The sequence below is a fragment of the Dama dama genome, chromosome 18 (genome assembly GCF_033118175.1).
Source record: "Dama dama isolate Ldn47 chromosome 18, ASM3311817v1, whole genome shotgun sequence".
Classification (NCBI taxonomy): domain Eukaryota; kingdom Metazoa; phylum Chordata; class Mammalia; order Artiodactyla; family Cervidae; genus Dama; species Dama dama.
In genome coordinates, this window is record NC_083698.1 from 10519008 (window position 1) to 10543521 (window position 24514).

Consider the following 24514-nt stretch of genomic DNA (forward strand, 5'->3'; position numbering starts at 1 on the left):
AGTCACACCTGTGTATTTATGCATTGTTCATGCCTGCTTTTATAGGCATCCTAGATGGCTCAGTGGAAAGAATCCACCTGCCAATGCAGGAAACATAAGAGACGCAGGTTTGATCCCTGGGTTGGAAAGATCCCCTGGAGATGGAAAGGGCAACCCATTCCAGTATTGCTGCCTGGGAAATTTCATGGACAGAGGAACCTGGCGGGCTACAATCCATAGGGGCACAAAGAGTCAGACTCGACTTAGCGACTAAACAACAACATCGCTGCTTTTGTACTACAGTGGTGGATGGAGTTGAGAAGTTGTGGCAGACACTGTGTCCTGCAAAGGCTAAAATATTTACCGTCTGGCTCTTTACAGATCAAGTTTGCTGACCCCTCCTGTAGGAAAATATGAATTCTGCAGCCTGGGGGCAGTGTTCTATATTCTGTATATTAACAGTATATTTGTTCATTTAGCCTTATAATTCGGTAAAGTTTTTCAGGTTTGCTGTAGCAAGATAGATACATAAATAATGATTTGTTCCTAGATGCACAGAAACAGAATAGTTGCATCCTTCTGGTGAATTGATTTTTTAATTGTAAATATTGGATGGAATTCTGGCCTTATAGTAATATATACTACCTTTTGTCTATTTATGTTTTAGATTTGTCTCTGCTGAACAACAGAGATCTGCAATCTATTGTTTATTCCAGGAAAATTGTCTTTAGAATGTCTTCCGTGTGCATTTAATGTAGTTACTGTTATATTTATTCCTAACACATATTTTATTACTTTCTATTTGTCCTGGCTTTGGACTCTTTGACTCTCTTTTGCCCCTTTCTTGTCCTTATTTGAAATGATTATGTTTTTAATTTTATCTTTTCTCTTTAACCTAAATCACGTATCAGTAAATACGTTTATGTTCCTGGAATACTTACATTCTAATCAATTTACTTTCCACTTAAACGTAATTTTTCTGTTTAGTTCTATCATATTTTAACCTCCTCACCTAAAACTAGTGTTACTGTTTCTTTTATTTTTTTGCACGGATTTATTTGAATTTAACCACAGATATCTACTTTTATAGTTCATTTCTTACTATATTTAAAATATTTCATGTAAAAAATTTCAAGTAAGAAAAAAACTTTGTACACTTATGAAAAGAATATGGTGGAATTAATAAAGATAAAAGCAAAAATTAATTTATTAGAATACATACGAATGGCAGAACCATGTTTAATTGAATATTTGTTTATTTAAAAGTCTAGTGAAGCTGTAAACAAGGATAAAATTAATGAAAATTTTGTCTTTAAAAATTTGATGTAAATTTTATTGCTAAAACTTTTGAAGCTTCCATCAAATTACTTTAAAGGAAAAGATTGATTGCCAAAATCAACCCAGGAAGATATAGAAAGCCTGAATAAATCAAAAGTTATAAATCAAATGGAAAAGGTTGACAAAGAATTTCCTTTAAGAGTGCTAGGTTTAGACAGCTTAATATGTGAGTTATTAAATCCATCTTAAACACAAATAAATAGACCTTATAATATTATAAAATCCCAGAGCATAGAAAAAGAGAGAATATTTTACAGCACACTTTTTTTTGTTCAACAAAACACTAATGCCAAAATTTGAGAGAGCATTAGAAAGAGAAAAACTACAGATTTTAGATAAAATTCCTTTAAAATGATCAAATTGAGTTCAGAGCTTGGTTAAAGTTTTAATGTTTATATATGGTCTATTTTAAGAATTTATAGAATGCAACCGCTATGGAAAACACTATGGCGATTCCTTTAAAAATTAAGCATAGAAATACCATATGACCCAGCAATCTGACTACTGGGCATATACCCTGAGAATACCATGCCTGAAAGAGATACATGTACGCCAGTGTTCGTTGCAGCACTTTCTACAACAGCTAAGACGTGGAAGCAGCCTAGATGTCCATCGACAGATGAATGGATACAGAAATTGTGGTACATGTACACAATGGAATGTTACTCAGCTTTAAAAAAGGTGGATGAACCTGGGGCCTGTTACACTGAGTATGTCAGAAAGAGAAAGACAAATATTGTATATTAATGCATATTTTGGGATCTAGAAAGACAGTACTGATGAACCTACTAGCAGGGTAGCAGTGGAGACGCCGACACAGAGAAGGGACTTGTGGGCACGGTGAGGGAGGGAGACAGGGTGAATTGAGAGAGTGGCGTGGAAACATCCACATTACCATACGTAAAATAGATAGCCTGTGGGAATTTGCTGTCCGACACAGGGAGGTCAGCCCAGTGCTCTGTGATAACCTAGAGGGGTGGGGTGGGGTGGGAGATGGGAGGGAGGTTGAAGAAGGAGGGGTGTATGTATGTGTGTGGCTGATTCATGCTGAGGTATGGCAGAAACCAGCACAATACTGGAAAGCAAATATCTTGCAATAAAAATTTTAAAAAATGTATAGGCAAGCTCATGTTGCGATATCTATTAATTTAGCTATTAATCTATTCATATCTATGAATATCAAATTTCAAGGGAGATAAAATATCACATTTATTTGCTGAAAATCTGTCTAACTTGATCCATGATCTCTTCACATTAAGAAAAATCTTGTAATAAATTAGGGAGATGATTGTGTTTCATTAATCTGATAAATAATATTAATTCAAACTTGTAATCAATGTATAGTTAACTATAAGACACAAAGGGTATGTTGATAAAGGTCAGAAATAAACAAATATATATACTTACTATTATGTATCATTGTTTCTGGAAATATCAGCTAATCCTACAAGGCAAGAAAAAGAACAAGGAGTTTAGATATTAGTAACAAGGAGATACAATTATTATTGCAAATTTTGTGAATCTTTGTAGAACAATTTAAAAAAATCAACTGAAACAGTAAGTTTTCTTGTTTGATTAATCAGAAATTTTTTTTAATTTTCTGATTAATCAAACAAGAAAACTAGGTCATAAATTTTTTAAAAATGAAAAAATAACTAGGCCAAAATCATATCTTTTCTATTCAACAGTAATTACCAGTTAGAATGTGGAAATTATAAGATGTTCTACTTACACAAAAAAAACAAAACTTTAAAAAAAACATGAAAAATAAACTTTAAATATAAATAATGAAGTACCAAGGAGTGATTTTTGTTACTCTGATAAAATGCCCTACCAGAGAGGTCCTTATGTGTCCCACCTGTTTCTTCATCTTTAAGAGGGTAAAGGTAACACACCCTTGAAGTAAGTGGGTAGGTATTTAGGGTTGTCATCCCTAAAAAGGAATGAGATGCATGTATTTATCATAACTATCCTTAGACTGTCTAACCTAACTCCATTATAGGAAGAGAGGGTTTTGTCAGCCTTTTATTTCCATAGGGCTTAGAATCCTGGGGAATTATTGGCACAGGGGTTACAGACATCCCCACTGTAACATATCTTATTCCTTTCAGACTCAGCATCTCCAAAGAACACCTCAGGAGAAGGTGGCTGTGAGTGAGCCCATTAGGCCTGGGTGTGCCTTAGAGAGGAGCATCCCTGACTTCAACATGAGGGAACAGGCTATAGATGCAGTCTGAGCCCACAGTCCTTTGTAGGGCCAGTTGATTTGGACAAGTGGCTGAGAAAACTGCATTACAGCACAGAGAAGCCAGACAGAGTTGCAGATGATTGCTGATAGCACATCCTATTTTATAAAAGGATAACAGGGGCCGTGGACAGAGGGGCAGCTTCTCCGTGACGCTCAAGTTGGATACCTAGAACTCTCATATGTAAGTGAGGAAGTCTTCTAGCTCCCATTACTCAAGTGAGGCAAGAATTCTCATAGATTTGTACTGGACTATCTATGTCCTGATAATAAGATCTGGAAAAAAAAAGTCATACTATGATTTTATAATATAAAGGAGGTAGAAATATACATGGCCCTAACTGCATACCTTGTGTTACTGACAGATTTCTTGTATTACACATGACAGTTATTTTGCAAATGAAAGTGTAGATACTATGCAAACCCAACTAATGGGATGGGAGTATTTTTAGCTTGAAAAATAGATTTTGAAATTAACCTGGAAAGTAAATGTATCAATATAGTGAAGAAATTGCTTTTTAAAGAGGAATGAAATGCTGTAATATTATAAAAATTAATATAAATCTTTAGAAAGAAAGTCAAGAAATAACCATTTGTCTATTTTCTAATAAGGGCAAATACTGGTCTTCAGTGGTTAAATGTTTCAACCAATGACAATAATTCAGAAATATCCTGATTTTAAAGATAATTACCTCCTTGAAGCATAACTCGTAATCTTGAGTTAAGGCTCGCCTTGATTATTAGTTACAAGAAGTGACATTTGCATACAAAAGTTTGATTTATAACATAACATTTTATTGCAGACAGCAATATTTGTTAAAAAGTTGTAAATAGCTTTGGTTGTTCGCTTAAAATTGTAGACTACTATTTAAAACAAAAGTTTTGTTTAGCAGGTAATAATTAAATTGGTGGTATACCATCATTCTTCTCCCTCAAATAAGCTCAAGAAACAAAAAATGACTGAGAATATCTTGTTTAAAATTAGAGCTGAACAACCTCTATATAAAACAAAATGTATTTTACAAGTAGAAGTTTTCTGAAAAAATTAAAACACAATGCAGAATATCAATTTGTCATGAGAATTACAGTGCTGTGATTCAGATGAAAATCTTTCAGGAGAGGATGGTTAAGACAGACATCTTTAGTATCAAATATCAAAAGAACTGTTAAAGCAAAATATAAAATTAATATAAGATTAACCTCCATTTTAGTCTCAGAGGGGAACAGCTGGCCTCCACTGCAAATTTCTATCTTCACTGAAGAATCTATTAGCCTCAAATAATAGGTAAGATAAAGTTATAAATGGATTCATGGGGTTAAGGTGCTTAGACTCTGAAGGTAGTGTCAACACATAGAGCTGACCCTTGAACAACTCAGGGATTAGTAGCACCTGCTTTTGTGCAAGCCAAAATATGCGTACTACCCTCTGTGCCTCAGAAACAAAGGAATTAATAAATGACTAACCCAAGGGCAGGAAGCAGAAAGGTTAGATAGAATCAGAACTCAAACCCCAGTTCTTTTGATTCCACATAATGTGATCTCTATTCAAACAGAAACTTTCCCCCAAACACAGTTAATTCAAAGATCTGTAAGATGAAAATATGGGTAGTATATTTATTTTTAAAAGCCTGCATATAAATGGGCCTGTGCAGTTTAAACGTGTGTTGTTCAAGAGTCAATTGTAATTTATATTCTGTACACATTAAGAGGTATGAACATAAATATCAGAATAGGTTTAAAAAAGGAAAATTGTCCCTGGGTTGGGAAGATCCCCTGGAGAAGGGAAAAGCTACCCATTCCAGTAAAAAAAAAAAAAAAAAAGGAAAATTGACCTATGGTTCTTAAACCTTGATTATTTCAGTTTTAAAACGATGTTTGGGACATCAGGTTTCCCTAGGATAATAGTGGTTACTTAAGTAATAGTTTCTCCACATACCCTCTGAGGATGTATGGATCCATATATCTTTTATATATAAAAGAGATATAAAAGAACCATCCGTAACTCACATCTAGAGCAAAATTAGGAGAAAGGGACTATACAAACTTCAGATCACATGTAACTGAGGAAGTAATGTGAAGATTGTGCCAAAAAAGGGGGGAGTGTGGTGGGTTCCTCAAATTAGTGAAATACAGATAATATTACACCCAGAAAAGAAAAGAGGGTTTTACCCAAACTGGAGTCTGAGACTTGGTGGATCAAAGCCATGACTATTAGGGAGTTGGGGAGGAGAAAAGATATGGAAACTGAAGAACCAGAGGTGGCCGTCGTGGGAAGGCATAGTTTAAAGTGGCGTGTTGCTGTTGTTGTTTTAGCTGCTACGTCGTGTCTTTTGCAACCCCGTGGACTGTAGCCTACCATGCTCCTATGTCCGTGAGATTCCCCAGGCAAGAATACTGGAGTGGGTTGTCATTTCCTTCTCTGGGAGATCTTGCCAAGCCAGGGTTCGAACCTGCGCCCCCTGCATTGGCAGGCAAATAATTTACCACTGAACTACATGGGAGCCCAGGATGACAGTGAGGCAATCTAAAAGAAGTAAATATCCTTTGGAGGCTTGACAGTGAATGGAAAAAAGGAAGAAAATGATGGAAAGCAAGAATCTCATAGAAAGTACAAGAAGCACAGAAGTAGAGGACACGCCAGTGTGTAAAGTCTTTGCAATTCTGTGCACCAACAGAAAAGAGCATTCCTAAGAACTCTAGGAAGCCCCCCGAGCCCCCCAAACCCCTCATAGTGCTCCACAAGGATGCTCATTCTTGTTAAACCAAGAACATCCAGGACATGAACTATTCAAAAGGAAAATACTAGATATAAGTATAAAACATATACTTGTATATGAGTATACTTAAGTAAAACAAGCAAAATTGCTTAAAATAAGCAAAGCAAATCATGTTCATGTATAATGTAAGTGGCCTGGAAAGAAGAAAAGCAACCGTAAAATATTTAAATTTTGGTCAATTTTGATATATTAATAAATTGTTAGACTATAAAGTTAAAGAAAAATCCTCTGGGGTTTCAGGCAAAAAGACTAAGTCACAGAGGAAAACAAATACCAGCAATAGATTTCAATAGCAATATACTCCACTCTATGACAAACCTAGATAGTGTGTTCAAAAGCAAAGACATCACTTTTCTGATAAAGATCCATAGAGTCAAGACTACTGGTCTTTCCGTAGACATGTACAGATGTCAGAGCTGGATCATAAAGAAGGCAGAGTGCTGAAAAATTGATGCTTTCAAACTATGGTGCTGGAGACACTCTTGAGAGTCCATCGGACAGCAAGGAGATGAAACCAGTCAATCTTAAAGGAAATCAACCCTACATACTCATTGGAAGGACTGATGCTAAAGCTGAAACACCAATACTTTGGCCACCTGATGCAAAGAACTGTCTAATTGGAAAAGACCCTGATGCTGGGAAAGATTGAAGGCAGAAGAAGAGGGCAACAGGGGATGAGATGGTTGGAAGACATCACCAATTCAATAGACATGAACCTAGGCAAACTCCAGGAGATGGTGAGGGGCAGGGAAGCCTGCCGTGCTGCAGTCCATGAGGTAGGAAGAGTCAGCGACTTGGCAACTGAACAACAGATACTCCAGTCTATTGGCCCTACCACCTTTTCACTCTCTCCCCTTGATGTGTTGCTTCGTCTCTTCATGTAGCTTAAATTTCATAGATTTCAACATTAATTATGATGTTAACTGTAGGTTTTTGTGGGCACCCTTTTTCAGGTGAAGGATGATCTCCTCTAGTCCTACCTTGTTGAGTTTCTTTTTACAATGACACTAAATTGACACTAAATTTTATCAAATGCCTTTTGTGTATCTTTTAAAATGATCGTGCGATTTGTCATTTATTTTGCTAATGTGGTCAATTACAATGATTGATTTTCTTATGTTACAACTGTTGTACACCACCACTAGGATATATGTCAGTTACTCATGATGTGTTGTATATTACTGGATTTGACTTTGTACTTGCTTGTTCATGTCTTATGCATCTTTCACAAGGAAGAAATTGACCTATAAATTTTCTTCCTTGTAATACTTTACCAATGATTTTTATCTTGAAAATGGGAATTATTTCTTTTTTATTATCTTCTAGAAGAGATTTTGGAAGTTGGGATTATTTCTTCTTAAGTGTCTGGAGTAATTTACCAGTGTATCCCTCTGAGCCTAAAGTTTTCTTTGTGCTAAAGTGGAATTGTGGCTTCACTTTCTTTAACAGATGGGAATGTTCAGAATGTCTTCCTGTTTTTATGTTAGTTTTGGAAACAGGTCCAGCTTAATGGGCATGCAGCCCGTGTGGTCACATGCATGTATAAGGGTTCTGTTCTTGGTTTAATCTTTTATTGTAACCATTTAAAAATTCTTAATTAGTGTTTGAACAAGGATTCTCTAATTGTTACTTTGTTCTGGACCCCTAAAATTATATAGCTATTCACATTTTGTCATTTTTATTTTTAAAGGGATTTTCCTGTTTCATCTAAGTTGCCAAATTTATCATTATGAATTTGTTAATAATATCCATTAATGTTATATTTAACATCTTCATAACTTATAATATTGCCTGATTTTCTATTTGTGATGGTAATAATTTATGTTCATTTTTTTCTTTAAAATCCATGGCTGATTCATGTCAATGTATGACAAAACCCACTACAATATTGTAATTAGCCTCCAACTAATAAAAATAAATGAAAAAATAAAAATAAAAAAATAAAATAAAATAAATAAAATCTTGCTATTAACAAAATACTTGATTAATCTTTTCAAAGAAAAAAATGTTGACTATTTTCTTGAAATTTGTGTCAGTTTTCTAAGCATTTTCATTATTGTTGTTATTTTATTAAATCCCTTTCTTCTACACTTTTTGGGGTACTTAAATATGTGTTTAGTACGGTTAAGTTTTCTGATTTCTTGAGATGGAAGATTAGAACTTTTTAAATCTTTCTTTTAAAAACTAATTTTGCTTATTTATTTTTGGCTGTGCTGGGTCTTCATCACCGTGTGGGCTTTTCTCTAGCTGTAGAGAGAAGGGGTACTGTCTAGCTGTGGATTGCGGGCTTCTCATTGCAGTGACATCTCTTCATGGAGCATGGGCTTGGCTCTAGAATGCCCAGGCTTCAGTTGCTGTGGCACATGGGCTCAGTAGTTGTGCCTCCTGGACACAGGAGCACAGGCCCAGCAGATGTGACACATGGACTTAGTTGCTCTACGGCATGTGGGAGCTTCATGGATCAAGGATCCAACCCGTCTTTCCTGCATTGGCAGGTGGTTTCGTTACCACTGAGCCACCAGGGAAGCCCTCTTTCTTCCTTTTGACTACTAATTCAGAGCTACAGATTTCCTTTTAATCACTATTTTAACTCACATCCTGATTTTTGATATGCCAGATTTTTATTTACATTTAGCTGAACTGTATTCTCTTATGTAATAGTATGTGTTTAATTTACAAATTATATGTGAAAAATTCTTAAATAGATGGGAATACCAGACCACCTGACCTCTCTCTTGAGAAGTCTGTATGCAGGTCAGAAAGCAACAGTTAGAACTGGACCTGGAACAACAGACTGGTTCCAAATAGGAAAGAGAGTGTATCAAGGCTGTATATTGTCACCCTGCTTATTTAACTTATATGGAGAGTACATCATGAGAAATGCTGGGCTAGATGAAGCACAAGCTGGAATCAAGTTTGCCAGGAGAAATATCAATAACCTCAGATACACAGATGACACCACTCTTATGGCAGAAAGCGAAGAAGAACTCAAGAGTCTCTTGATGCAAGTGAAAGAGGAGAGTGAAAAAGTTGGCTTAAAACTCAACATTCAGAAAACTAAGATCATGGCATCTGGTCCCATCACTCCATGGCAAATGGATGGGGAAACAGTGGAAACAGTGAGAGACTTTATTTTGGCGGGGGGGACCTCCAAAATCACTGCAGATGATGACGGCAACCATGAAATTAAAAGATGCTTGCTCCTTGGAAAAAAAGTTTTGACCAACCTAGAGAGCATATTAAAAAGCAGAGACATTGCTTTGCCAACAAAGGTCCATCTAGTCAAAGCTATGGTTTTTCCAGTAGTCATGTATGGATGTGAGAGTTGGACTGTAAAGAAAGCTGAGCACCAAAAAATTGATGCTTTTGAACTGTGGTGTTGAAGAAGACTCTTGAGAGTCCCTTGGACAGCAAGGAGATCCAACCAGTCCATCCTAAAGGAAATCAGTCCTGAATATTCATTGGAAGGACTGATGCTGAAGCTGAAACTCAGATATTATGGCCACCTGATGCGAAAAACTGACTCATTTGAAAAGACCCTGATGCTGGGAAAGATTGAAGGTAGGAGAAGAAAGGGGCAACAGAGGATGAGATGGTTGTATGGCATCACTGACTCAATGGACATAAATTTGAGTAAACTCTGGGAGTTGGCGATGGACAGGGAAGCCTGGCATGCTGCGGTCCATGGGGTCACAAAGAGTCAGACACGACTGAGCGACTGAACTGAACTGAATTTCCAAACACTCAGAGGTTTTCCAACTATCTTTCTGTTATAAATGTCTACTTTCATTTTGTAATCAGGAAATATATTCTTTGTGATTTTGATTATTTGGAGTATTTTGAAACTTACCTATGGATCAGCAAGTCCATTTGGTAAATATTCCAGATAGGCTTAAAACTGATATTTATTCTGAATGTGTTAGGTGTAGTATTTTGTTGTTTAAATTTCCTATCTCATTAATTTTTCCTACTTTTTCATTTATGAATGAAATGTATTTAAATATCAAATTATATGCTACAATTATACATATGTCTATTTCTCCTTTTAATTATCTCAATTTTTCTTTCATGTATTAAATTTTTTATTAAGCATGTAGACATTTATAATTATTATATCCTCCTATTAATTAAATCAACCCTTTAATGCTGTGAAAGTCCCTTTTTGTTTTGACTTCTCCATGTCTCAAAGTATTTGTCTGAGATTAATAAAGCATTTTATTATAGTTAGTGTTTATACGGTATATCTTTCTATTTTTATTTTCAGATATTTCAGATATTTATGATGTGTATATAAAGCATGTCTTTTATAAACACTATTGAGTTGGGTCTTGAATTTTGTTTTTTAATTCAATATGACCATTTCTTCCTTTAATTGGAGTGTTTAGCCAATTTATATTTAATAATATTACTTAGTTGGGTTTAAGTCAACTATCTTGCCATTATTTTCTAATTGTCCCATCTTTTGTTTCTTCATTTCTTTTTTCTTGATTTCCTTTGGATTAAACATTCCATTTTTCCTATAAGCTTATCTTTTCCTCTCTTTACTCTTTAGCTCTATATATTTTGTTCTTCTTTCTCTTAGATTACTATATGTATTCTAACTAGTAAATTGTAATATTCCCCAAGCTATACAAAAAGCTGGAAAGGATTTAATTTCATTAACCAGCACTCCTACCTTTGGTGCTATTAATTCCATGTATCTAGAACCTATATGTTTTAAATGCATAAGATATAGTACTCAGTACATTTAAACAAAATATTCATTTATGGTTTTTCACACATATTTTCTAGTGCTTTCATTTATTTCATTTTGCACTTACATGCTTCCATCTGGGATCATGTTTCTTCAGAATTCCCATTAATCTTTTCTGTAGTACACATCTGCTGACAAGTTCTCTTGGATCTTGTTTTATGTAAACATCTTCATTTGTCCTTCCGTTTTGAAGGATATTTTTGCTGGGTATACAATTACTGGTTTGCAGGGTTTGTTTGCTTAGAACTTTAAAAAGTTAGTCTGTCGTTTTCTGACTTTCATGGTTTCTGTTGAAATATCAGTCACCAGTTTTTTTGATGCTCATTTGGGGATATTATGTCTGTTTTTTCTAGGTAAATGAATATTTGCAATTTGACTTTAGTTTTCAGAAGTTTGGCTGAGATGTGGCCAGTGGTATTTATCTTTGGATTTATCTTGTTTGGAGTATGTAGAGCTTCTTGAATATATAGTCATATGTTTTTAGTTAGGAGAAACTCTTAACCAGTGATTTTTCTAATATTGCTTCTTTTTATATTCTCTGTATTAATTATTATAGTACATAGCACTTTTCTTATTGCTTTTTTCAAAATGTTACTGTGTTTTGAGGAAATATCTACTGGGCTTTGGCACAAGTACCATACACCCTGTTTACTTGTAAGGATGTCACATAATCAATTTAGGAGCTGATAAAATGCTAAATGAACCCTGCTTAATGACATCATGAAATAATATGGCATCACAATTCAACTTGCAGAGGAAAAACAAAATAACATCTTCCTCAAATTGGAAGAAAATATCTGTAAATCATGTAACTTAACAAAGGATTCTTACCCAGAATACATAAAAATATACAAATTAATAATACAGAGTCAAATGCAAAAGTGGAAGAAATACAAATGGACAACCTATAGAAGAGGAAATGACAATGTCCAACAAAATAGGAAAAACTTATTTTCAACATCATTACTCAGGAGAATAAAATTAAACAACAGGGAGGTACAATTTCTCAGTTATATGAATGGCAACAAATTAAAGACTGAGATTGCTCAGTTTTGTCGAAAACTTGAAGAAATAGAAATTTGTATACATTGCTGCTTAATGGTATTAATGTCAACATGTCTTTAGCTAGCAACCTCATTTCTAGGTCCATATATGTGTACAATGAGATGTGTATATAAACATTTGTTATTATATTGTTTACAAAAGCAAAAATTTGGAAATATCCACCAATAGGGAAATGGATGAATATACTGTACTATATTCATGTACTGTACTATATTCATGTACTGGGATAACATTGTGAAGTCAAAATAAATGAAGAGCTTCTACATGTAACAATGTGGACTTATAGACTTATACCTAAAACATAATGGGCTCCCCAGTGGCTCAGACAGTAAGAATCTGCCTGCAATCCAGGAGACTCAGGTTCAATCCCCCGGTCAAGAATATCCCTTGGAGGAGGAAATGGCAACCCACTCCAGTATTCTTGTCTGGAGAATCCCATGGATAGAGAAGCCTGGTGGTCTACAGCGCGTGGGGTTGCAAAGAGTTGGACACAACTGAGTGACTGACACTTTCAGTTTCACAACATCGTGGTAGCAATGCATGATGACAATGGATACACAGCGTGTGACCCCATATAAGTAATTTTAAGACACGTACACCAGTGCTTCATATTGCTGTGGGTGAACATACGTATAATATAAGCATTAAAATATCCACATATTCCAATATTAGGAGATCAGTTACTCTTAGGAGAGTGAGGGAGAGAGAGGATGACAGAGGAACATTTGAGTCTTAAGCTCTGTTTACAACATTTCATTTCTGAAAACAGAAAAAGCAACTGAAACAAATTCGGCAAACTCCTATCTTGTTTTTAAATTGGGTCAGTTATACGGTTTCCTGTAATTTTTTATATGTTTGAAGCAACTCATGATTAAAATTTAAATTATAAAAATATTAGCACTATTTTTATGTTAACATTATAAGCTAAGTTTAAAGGAAAATATAACCTTTAATGAGAGGAAATAAATAATTTTAAGTGCAACATTTAGTAATAATCTTGGCAATACCAACTAAAATAATGATTAAGTGTGTTAGTCATTCAACTATGTCTGACTCTGTGATGCCATGAACTCTAGCCTGCCAAGTTCCTCTGTCCATGGGCTTCTTTAGATAAGAACACTGGAGTAGGTAACCATTCCCTTCTTCAGGGGATCTTCCTGACCCAGGGATCGAACCTGGATCTCCTTCATTTCAGGTTGATTCTTTACCTTCAGAGCCAGCAAGGAAGCTAGTCTAATAATCTGTAGCTGTTGTTGCTCAGTTGCCCAGTCACGTCCGATTCTTTGTGACCCCATGGACTGCAGCACGCAAGGCTTCCTGTCCCTCACCATCTCCCAGAGTCTGCCCAAGTTCATGTCCATTGCATCAGTGATGCCATCCAGCCCTCTCATCCTCTGATACCTTCTTCTCCTACTGCCCTCTGTCTTTCCCAGCACCAGGGGCTTTTCCACTGAGTCGATTGTTAGCGTCAGATGACCAAAATACTGGTTATGACCAAAATAGTCTGTTGTTAGATACCTAATAATCCAATAATGATTAGATACCACTTAATTATAACTAAGTGATTTTTCTGTTTATTTTAAACCCATTTGTTGGGCATTTGCATGCATTCTTAGATTCTTAGGTGGGGATAAATTGATTAACTTTGTAATGCAATTTGTTAGTGTATACTGAGAGCATAAAAATGCTCAAACCTCTTGACTAAGTTATTTCCACCTCAAAGAGACAAACATTGTTGTTAATCACTAGATGGTGAAATACTAGATTGTTTATATATCCTTATGTTTTTCTTTTATTTTCTATATAGTATACAGTGGGTATAATAATACATTTTAAAATGAAAGAAAATCCTCTTAATTTTGCTTGAAAAACCCAAACACTCTAACAATGAAACTCCTAGGAAAAGAAATACTGGATTAGTGTGTCTAGGAGTTGTATTAGGTATAGCCAAGCCCAAGGGACAAATGGTTAAACTTGCTTGAGGTGGGTCAGGGAAAGCTGTACCAACAAGACAATTCAACTTGCCAAGTGTTCCTCAATGTGTGATTCAACTATTCATCCTATCATTTGGAGTCAGTGTTTTTATTTTATTTTATTTTATTTTACTTTGCTTTCATTTATTTCTTCTCTAATGCTCTTCTTTCTTCATGTATATCTGAGTTTCTGATGTAATTTTCTTTTCTCTGAAGAACTTCTTTTATATTCCTTGCAAGTCAAGTCTGCTGTTGACATAGTTTATCATTTTTGTTTGTCTGAGAAAGTCTTTATCTCTCCCTCACTTTCGTAGGGAAGGTAAAATTTCAGCTTTACCCTCTTAGAGTTTTTGGCTGGACCTGAGAATTAAACTGATCTTAGATTAACAGGAGAAAAACATACAAATTTGCACCTCTTTGGGTCTTCATTTTCTTATGAGGAGTCAGTGTTTTTAATGTATATCTTTTGAGTGTCAACTCAAATCACTAAACCAAAACATGGGCTTAGAAGTCTGCATAAGTGCCTGGCTGTCCAGATGGTTCTAACGCACAAAATTTGATAACCATATTATACAAAAATAAGGCAGTAGGACATGTGTTGGAAACTGAACATAATCTAGTGCAGCTGAATTGTAGGTTACAGATGATGGTGGAATGGGGTAGATCAATCTGGAAGAGAATACCATGGTCTACTTGTAAGAAGTCTTAAATGACACACAGGGGCTTGGACAGTAACGTGAAGATTCAGTAGAAAATCATTGAAGAGTTTTGAGCAGAAGAGTAAACTGATAATATTTTTTTATAAATATTTCTTGGGCATCAGTGTGAATGATTGGGTATGGAGCAGACAAAGACAGGAAGGAAACTTGGGGAAATGTTTTAATTTTCCTGGAACAAGGAGGCTTAAAATAGGCATGTGCTTCCCTGGTGGAACTAGTGAAAAATCCACCTGCCAGTGCAGGAGACACAGGAGACATGGGTTCAATCCCTGGGTTGGGAGGATCCCCTGGAGCAGGAAATGGCAACCCACTCCAATATTCTTGCCTGGAGAATCCCATGAACAGAGGAGCCTGGCAGCCTACAGTCTATGGGGCTGCAAAGAGTCAGACTCGATTGAGAACACACAACACAGAATAGGATTGAATAGATATGCCTGGCAACCAATTGAATATGTGAGTGAAGGGAGAGGAAATAACTTTAGATGATTTTGATTTCCACATTTGATTGCCACCATCTCTAAATTTATGACAGAATATATAGGCAATGAATATTTAAAATTTGCAGTTTGCACTTTTCTATTTTTTTTGTATTTTTATCTGAAGATCAATTTTTTTTTTTTTTTAGAAACACGACACTTGTAAAGACAAGCTTCTACAAGCACTGTTACAATATAAGGAAGGCCATGCCAAAGGACAGTCCCTCCCTGAAAAACTTCATTACCTAAATGTCTACAAGACTTTTGGCAGAAATAGCATGTACACTTGGAGATAGTGGGACTTCCCTGGTGGCTCAGATTGTAGGTAAAGAATCTGCCTAAAAGGCAGGAGACCCAGCTTCAATCCCTGGGTCGGAAAGATCTCCTGGAGAAGGGAATGGCTACCCACTCCAGTATTCTTGCCTTGAGAATCCGTGGACAGAGGAGCCTGGAGGACTACAGTCCATGGGGTCACAAAGAGTTGGACACAACGGAGTGACTAACACTTTGGAGTACTGTGATTCAAGAATCTGAAAGGCTCCAGGTGCAGTTTCTATAAGTGAACATGTACAATGTGTATACATGGGTGGTAGTTCATAATTTTTTTCAGTAAGTGAATGCGATATTAAAAGCTAGTCCATTCCTTTTTCATGTCACAGACTGGGACATTTCTTTTAATCAGTCTGTCTGGTGAAACGACAGTAGTGACTTGTCTTCAAGCTGATTGTGGCAAGAAGGAATTTCCCTTCGACTGCAGAACGTCCTACAATAAAGCTTTATTCATTACTTCATTGAATTAAAATTGCAGAGGTTTGGAGTATTAGAACAGTTGTATAAAAGTCCACTTTTGACCCTTGCTGAATAGAAAACTGCAGCTGTAAGCTAAGTCAGGTCCATGATCCAGGCTAAAGGCGACGAATAGCAAATCAGGTTTTCCCTGTAGTGCTTGGAACTCCCCAAGTCTCCCACAAAGACCCTGTATCACTCACTCAACAATCCCAGAACACATACAAGATCCTTCTGCTGTAATCATTCTCAGAGACCACCAAAAAAGTCCCAAATACAGGCCTTATTCAACCGAAAACTTTTGATGACATGCTTTTTTGTTGTTGTTACATCTCATACTCTATAAAGGCACCACCTCCTCCTCTTTTTCCTCCTTTTTTAAAAATGTCTTTGGTTTGTTGGAGAAACTAGGATGTTTGTCTTATAGAGTGTCCAGTATTATGGATTTGACTGGTTGACTTTCCCTGGTCTCTTAGAACTTGCTCCTTTATCCCCAAATGTGCCTTACAATCTGGCAGTACAATGATAGTTAATGAGGTTTAGAGACTTGCTTAACTTTAGGCTAAATTTTTTTTCTCTCCTTCTGTCTGCAAGATCAGCTCATTGGACGGGGTGTCCATTTCTTGTTACCTCATATCCAGAAGTGAATAATGTGTGTTGTCACACTTTTAGTAAGGTTAAAATTATCCATTAGTCTCATTGCTCCATGAAACTGTTCTCCATCAGTCTTTCATGCCCTGGTTTCAGCATCCACATATAATCATTACTTAGATACACACTTTCACTAGGGTTATCTTCTAACATGTTATTGCCTGTATTAGCTGGGATTCCTCTTTGAGTAACTTTCTCTCATACACTATTTAGTTTTTAAGACTAAATAAAAAAGAATAAGTCCTTTATTATTTCTCTTAATTCATTAGTTTTCAAAGTAATGAGAGAGTGCTCTAGCAACCTTCAAGAGTCACCAAGCAGGTACGTATGTGTGCGTGTGTAATGATTAACTCATGTTATATTCATATTCATATACTTACCTATATTGTGGTCAGTATTTGTTTTGATGCTCATATTGCCTCACTCCCTAATGGTACTCTCCTGTTCCTATGATAGGACTCATTAGGCTTTCATGGTTCCCTTGCTTTTTTTAATGAAATGGCCCAGGTTCATCTTACAGATTTCTTGTCCCCAGCCTACACTCAGATTACTTTTAAGACCTCTGGTTTCTCTTAGTGACTATAATCTGGACAGTAGCTGTACCTACTACTGCTGGATTGTCATTGATCCAGAGACTTTGCAATGAAAGGGTGGGAGACACATTTTTATAGAATATATAATATAGTATTCTATATATAATAGGTTCAAAATAACACTACAAAATGCATTTTCATAATTTATTTGACTCTTGGATTGTATTTTCCAAAAGATACATAGTCAAATTACTAGCTTTGAAAGTCGCTGAAAATAATCATATACCCTTTTCACAGTTATGCCATTATTTAATATTAATTTAGGTTCAATTGTTTTGGTTGGTTTCCAATTTTAGAAAAATACTTTTTATTTTTTAAATTTTAGTTTTAAATGACACGAAAATTTACATGGTTCAAGATCAAAACTATATAGTAAGGTACAGTCACATCTTCCTTCATCTTATAGGTAACCATTTTTAATATAATATCTTTGTATCTTCTATTACTTGTCTATGTGTATTTAGTCACATTGTTCTAGACCCTGGTTTTTTAAATGTATTCTGAGGATCAGATGATATTCACATATAAATAATTTGCTCACTTTTCATCCATAATTTCTTCAACCAACCCCCTAATGATAAGTGTCTCATTTGTTTCCAGTTCTGTTATTACAAATAATACATCCACCACGGCATATAGCATTTTCATTTTTTTTGTTGTTGTCATACCTTTGGGATAGATTTTTAAAAGAAGGATTGTTCAAGAAAAGCACAAACGTACTTATACTTTTGCCAGATCAGGGGCATACTTTTAAATATTACTCTTGCCAAGAAAATGTAGGAATTTTTTTAAAAATCTTGTTACAGAGAAAGAAAAAAGTCTTTAAATGAAATGATCATATTTATCATAAATATTTTATTAGTGGAATTTAAATTATTAAATGTATGCATTGTCTCTGATATAATATAAACACAGTACAAAAATTTTAACAACATATGCTGAGTGGGGATGGATGGATAGATGAACAGAGAGAATTTTCCCCCTCCGAGGAGAACATTTCTGATATAATTAATGTACTAGCTTTTTAATTCAGTCAAAAATGTTACTTTATTATCTTTTAAATGACACAACAGAAATGGAAGTAAGCTAGCAGGATCTACATACTAGCATTTGTAACATTTTTTGAAGTATTGGTAAATCTTCAAATTTGCCTCCTTGGGCCTAAAATATAATCTAATTTTTAAATCCAAAATTAAATATATTTGCTGCTCCTTTTTATGAGCCTATATGTTAAAAAATATGAGTATATTGTCTCATGTTTTTCAGTTACAATCATCTTCTGAAATCAGGGAGGGCAACCCCAAGAACTGAGTGAGTCATATTTGCTTTTATATCTTACACACAGCAAGAATTTAACCTCATAAAAAAATAGTTGAATAGCATATTTGAAACGATAGATTCACATTTGAATAGCAGCTACTTATGTATTAAAAATACAAAAATAAAAATGTAACATGTAAGAACTGGTGAATAACACTCATGATTCGCTTGCCTGTGTTACCATGTTGTCCTTCAGATATAACCACAAGGACATCCACAAGATGACATACAGGGAAAAAAAAGAAGCTGGTTAAAGTTGCTTCTTCTTAATTTTCAGTCTTCTATTGGCAAAGAGAAGTCTTGGCATCTTCTTGTTCTTTTCCTTCTTCAAGGCTAAGATCAACAAAATAAAAATAAACATCATATGTCCCCAGTCTGTAGGCTCATTATAAATCACCATCTCTGACATGCTTACAAACCCACCTCATCTCACTTTTAATGAGTATAAAGTCAGTTTTACTGACTATCCACTAAGTTAATAACATTCTACCTTTAAAATATCAGGACACAGATACTGCTTACTGTAGTTAGACTGTGTAAGCATTTAGACAAAACTGATCAGTACTGAAGTGCTATTTATGTAGTAGTAGTCTAGAAATGGCAATATGCTATTAGTAAAATGGGTATATAAAATAATTTTGTTTATGAATTGTGTATAAATTTAGTTTAAAAACTGAATAAGAAAAATCCCAAAACATTACCTTTTACACAAGTGCGTTTGCAGTCCTTCAAGTTGACAAAATTATTGTTATTCCCTCCACAGCCAGTATAGGTGAAGACCTCACAGGCTTTGTGTCTTGGGTTAAAATAATAGCGAGTGACATTAGCAGAACACAGCCCCTCATCTTTTGGGCTGTAGCAAAATGCTGGAGCTTAATGGAAAAGAAAAGAAAATTAGAAATGCAGTAATACTGGAAATAATAAGCTGTGCTGATTACTGAAGTAACTGAAGAACGTCTAATCCCATAGAAGCTTCTTTCTGAATCCAAAATATTATACTAAGCCATTTAAAAAGTGTGCCTCAAATTTCAAATACATAGTTTGTTAATTATAAATTCTTACGGAGTAGACAAAATTTCAAGCTATATCCTTGTATCATTTGAATGTGTAAAGAAATTAAACCCCCAAAACATATATGGTCAGGTAAAAATGAGCTATGTTTCAAGAGAAAATATGTGACAGACTTTGGCACACTCTGTTATGTTGGTAGTTTTATTTTCAATGTTTCTATCAGCTCTCCTTCCATTATTAATCAAGAATACATGTATCTAATTCCCAGGTAGCCACTGGAACACTTACATTTACATAAACAATTTAGGAAAACACCAGCAACAAGCAACTCCTCATTAATTCAAGATTTTGCATACTCAACACGGTATAACTACAGAGCTTTATCAGAGACTGCCAAGGCAAATTTTGCCTTGTTTGTTGAACTTATTATGTGTACATGTCTCTGCCATGCCTACGGAAAACGCCAGGACTGTCTCTACCAACATTACCCACTACCCAAGTAACCCATCATTTTAGGGATCGCATGGAGTATGTAGGTAAAACATGGGGAGGAGAGATCAATTTGTGCTACAATCTGTAATTACTAAAGAACACAGAAATCTAACAAAGAAGTTTAGAAAATTTCAGGTTTCACCAGCTTAAGTCTCTCTGTCACACTATCTTTATATATACACCTGATTTCATACATGTCATTCATTAATGAACACTGTAGTTATTTTATGTGCAAGTTAAATAGATGAGAAATAGTTCTAAAGAAACAATACAGAAGAGGAAGTAAAAGCTTGAATCATAGCTTTGTCACTTTCCAGCCCTGAGAACTTGGCAAGTTATTAAACTTCTAGCTCGCACTCTTGCATGTAAAAATATTCCCTCACAGGGCAGTAGTGTGCAGACTGGTATCATATTATATGTGAAATCATCAGAATGCAAACCAGGTTAATTTCATATCAAATTATTAATGTTTTCACCCTAAAGTCTAAATAAAGAAATGAAGAGAGTATTTACCTCTCTTTGGTGCACAGAAGTCCATACACGCAGCTTCATCCGGGAACCGGTTCTCATTGCTGTGACACCCACCAGATAAGAACTTTTCACATGTCATAGAACTTAGATTGAAGAAATACTGTTCTCTGAGCTCCCCACACTGCTTCTTATTCACTTTTAACCGGCAAATTTTGGGAACTTCTAGGAAAAGGAGGGCATATAACAATGTTAGTCAAAAATTAGCCGTCTTACTCTTCCTTTAAAACTTGACTGTATTTTCAGAAACCACTGGTGGTGGCCAGGGGTAGAGTGGTAGTGGGGATGGGAGGCATGATATTTAGTGCTGGGCTAGTAAACGCCCAAAAGATTGTCCATTAGTCCAGCTACAAGATTTTGTATCCTTGGGTCCAGCATTCTGCAGATTCAACCAACCCAGAGAGAAAATATTCAGGAAAAAATAATTCCTGAAAGTTCATTAAAAAAACAAACAAACAAAGCTTGAATTTGTCCTATGCTGGTAAGGAATCTAGAGATGATTTAAAGTTTAAGGGAGCATGTGCACAGGTTCTATGCAAATACTGTGGGTGTTGGCATCGGAGAGTTGGGGTCTTTGGAACCAGTCAGCACAGACAATGAGAGACAACTCTCTTCAGCTTTTGTTTTGTTTTTTTAACAGTGTCTCCAGACCTGACTCAGCTATGATCAATTTTTCATGCTTACTGGAAAGATTATTCTCTCAGAGTGTTCTGATTGTTTCTACGTATGAAATTAATCAAACTTATTCATAGGGATACACATTTTTCCCTGGCTCAGTTCCTTTAACAGCTGAGCCCCATGTTCTGTTACAGGCCTTCACAGAGACAGTAAACATAATTAAAATAAAATTGCAAACAGCATTGTGAATCTCTATATTTTTTTATATCTCTATACTAACCCAAGATGTCTTTGGGTATCAAGGGACAAAAGTAAGGTTATAATTAGCTAAATTCAGACTTTAATAACAAAAGCCACTGCAAGTATTTCAGATTGCTACACAGTGGACAAGAGAAAAATGCCCTCTCAAGGAGGCATAAAAACCATAGGTTTAGAACTAATGATAAATACAGACAGGCACTTATGTTGCACCTAATACATGACCTCTTGCATCCTTATGCCTTAGGTGAAATCTTTCCGGAGTCTGCACACACACTGAATTATGATACATGCCAATTAAGGGAGAGGAAATGTTTGTCGCTGAAAGCTTCATGATCACTTTTAGTCAAATGAAAAGCAATAAGCCTGACAATATCTGAGAAAATCAAGGATGAAACTTACTATAGAAAATGGGATGTGAAAAGTAAGCTCATTTCCCACTTAGCCCTTCTCTGCCTGCCTTACAGGAGTCCTGGGCGTGGGAGCGAGCACTTACTCTCAATCTTCCAGCACGCTTCGTTGCAGGCCTCCAAAGTTTCAAAATTGTTGGCATTGCCCTCGCAGCCGCCGTACATGAACTCGCGGCAGCTCTGCGTGTACCTGTCGTAGTAGTAACTGGGGATCCGCGCCCGGCAGGGCCCGTCGTCCGGGGGCAGGAGGCAGATCTCCGCGTTATTTCCTACAGGAGGGGCAGGGGAGCCAGAGTCAGAGGAGGTCAGCCGCATCTCGCAGGCGGGAGAGGCTTCCCCCGGGGTGGTGGGGGTGGGGAGTTCGGTCCCAGCAGCTTCCCAGCCCAGCAGAAGGGCCTTACAGAGACAGAAAGTGCAAACTTGCGGTGCACGGCAGGAATTAGGGGAAAGTAGGGCACAGAGGGCGGGTGTAAGGGTCCGCGGAGCCCCTGCCGCCTGGCCAGGGCGAAGAGGGGTCCCCTGGACGCGCGGGTTGGGGGGATACCTGGCGGCGCCTGCGGGGCATCTCCCAGCGCAGTTCCCACGAGGAGCAGCGACAGAAGCATCAGCCAGAGGGGGCGAACCGAGTCCATGGTGTCCGATTCAGACAGTGCCGGCGAGAGGAGGGGAGGAGGGTGCACGGCGTCCAACCTCCGGGCGGTCTGGATCCCAGTGCGGTGGGTGCCGCTGCTTTTGTAGGGTTAGCGGCCCTCAGAGACGGGACAGGGCGGAGCGCGCCTTCGTGGAGCCTGGAGGGGAGGCTGATTCATGCCCCGTGAGCTCTGTGACCCGGCCGCCTCCCTGCGCTTGAAAGTGTGTGCGGGGGAGAGGAATTCCCCGCCAAGCTGAACCTGGCCCCAAACTTTCTCCCGTGGCTCGGCGGGGATGACCCAGATGAAGCATTGTGTCAGAGATGGGAAGTCGACAGGCTTGAGGGAAATGACCTGGGCGTGATTGCACAAGGTTCCAACTTGCAGCATCATGTAGAGGCCTGAATCCACACTTTGAAAGCACAAAGTCCATGTCTTTGGCGGGCAGAAAGTGTGAAACTCCTAGGGCCCAAGGAAGCGGAGCTTATTACATTAGATCCTTTAATTAGATTAGAAATGTAAGCGTATGCATATCTATTTAGCTTTATACAAAGATATGGGCTTCCCTGGTAGCTCAGATGGTAAAGAATCCCCCTGCAGTGAGGAGACCCAGGTTCAGTCCCTGGGTAGGGAAGATCCCTTGGAGGGGGGAATAGCAACCCACTCTATTCTTGCCTGGAGAATTCCATGGACTAGGAGCCTGGCAGGCTTCAGTCCATGGGATGGCAAAGAGTTAGACATGACTGAGCAACTAATACTTTCACACATATTCATATTTCAGTAGAGGTCTAATTTACATTTCATGGGCTCATAGCATGTCTAAGTGTATAGTTGGGTCAATTTTGACAATTATATATAGCTTTGTAATCACCACTCCAATCCAGAATTAGAATATTTTCATCACCCCACAACATTCTCTCATATCCTTTTCCAGTCCATCTTTCCAACCCTGGCCAGGGACAATAACTCTTCTGATCAGCATAGATTGGGTTTCCCTGTTCTAAATCTCATGCAAACAGAATCATAAAATATGTACTGTTTTGTATTTCACTTAACTACTGTTTTTAAGACACACATATGCTATCGTAGGGGGCTTTCCCTCATGGCTCAAAAGGTAAAGAATCTGCCTACAATGTGGGAGACCAGGTTCAATCCCTGGATTGGGAAGATCCCCTGGAGAAGGGAATGGCAACCCACTCCAGTATTCTTGCCTGGAGAACCCCACGGACAGAGGAGCCTGGCGAGTCACAGTCCATGGGGTCCCAAAGAGTCGGACACAACTGAGCGACTAACGCACACACTCACATGCTATTTCAGGGTTTGTTCCTTGTAAATGTTGAGTAGTCTTGCAATGTATGAGTATACAGTGAATGTCCTGTTACTGGACATTTGTATTATTTCTAGTTTGGGGCTACTACTATGAATAAAGCTGCTTTGTATATGCAAACAACTTTTATTACTCTCAAATAAAATATTTTAAAATGCTAGAAACTGCCAAATAGTTTTCCAAAATGATTTTCCACCCCTACCAGCCATGTGTTTGAGTCATAATTATGTTTTTGGACCCGGAACATGAAAATCCAAAGAGCAGTGGCCTTGGGAGATGGGGCGAGCAGGCCCTGAAGCTTTGATCAAATCAGCTGCTTCCTATACATTTCTCAGTGTCAGGGTGTCTATTACCATTCATTGGTGCTTTGACATAATAGCCTGAGCCTAGCCTTTTATTTATACAAAACAAATGATCTACACTGGGATTTTATATGAAATGTTAAGGATATTTTTGGAGAATATTTTAATGGGTTCTCTTGATGACTGTGTCTTTCCTTCCTCTGCCTTTTCCTCTTGCTCTATTTAATATTCTTAAGAGAGTAACTATTCCTGGCTTCTTCTGAA

General features: G+C 36.9%; 2 protein-coding genes and 1 pseudogene across 2 annotated transcripts in view; 2 read left to right on the forward strand and 1 right to left on the reverse strand.

The window, feature by feature from the left end:
- The window catches only part of GNGT1 (G protein subunit gamma transducin 1), a 177092-nt gene that overhangs the window by 129498 nt on the left and 23080 nt on the right, over window positions 1-24514 (forward strand). The window lies entirely within an intron of this gene.
- Window positions 1-24514, forward strand: part of LOC133072742 (histone-lysine N-methyltransferase SETMAR-like) — a 163361-nt pseudogene that overhangs the window by 129474 nt on the left and 9373 nt on the right.
- TFPI2 (tissue factor pathway inhibitor 2) lies at window positions 18191-22888 on the reverse strand. Its single transcript, XM_061164912.1, has 5 exons — window positions 22537-22888; window positions 22079-22261; window positions 20692-20871; window positions 19377-19547; window positions 18191-19008 (listed from the first exon to the last, which is right to left on the reverse strand). Exons 1-5 carry the CDS (start codon window positions 22622-22624, stop codon window positions 18926-18928), a joined length of 705 nt encoding a protein of 234 aa, XP_061020895.1. The 5' UTR covers window positions 22625-22888; the 3' UTR covers window positions 18191-18925.

Bases quoted from the DNA above. Each gene is read 5' to 3' on its own strand.
- TFPI2 (XM_061164912.1), bottom strand. From the start codon at position 22,624: ATGGACTCGGTTCGCCCCCTCTGGCTGATGCTTCTGTCGCTGCTCCTC. The intron at 22,262-22,536 runs GTATCCCCCCAA...CCCCTCCTGTAG, and splicing joins TGCCCCGCAGGCGCCGCCAG to GAAATAACGCGGAGATCTGC. The intron at 20,872-22,078 runs GTAAGTGCTCGC...TCCTTTTCCTAG, and splicing joins AGCGTGCTGGAAGATTGAGA to AAGTTCCCAAAATTTGCCGG.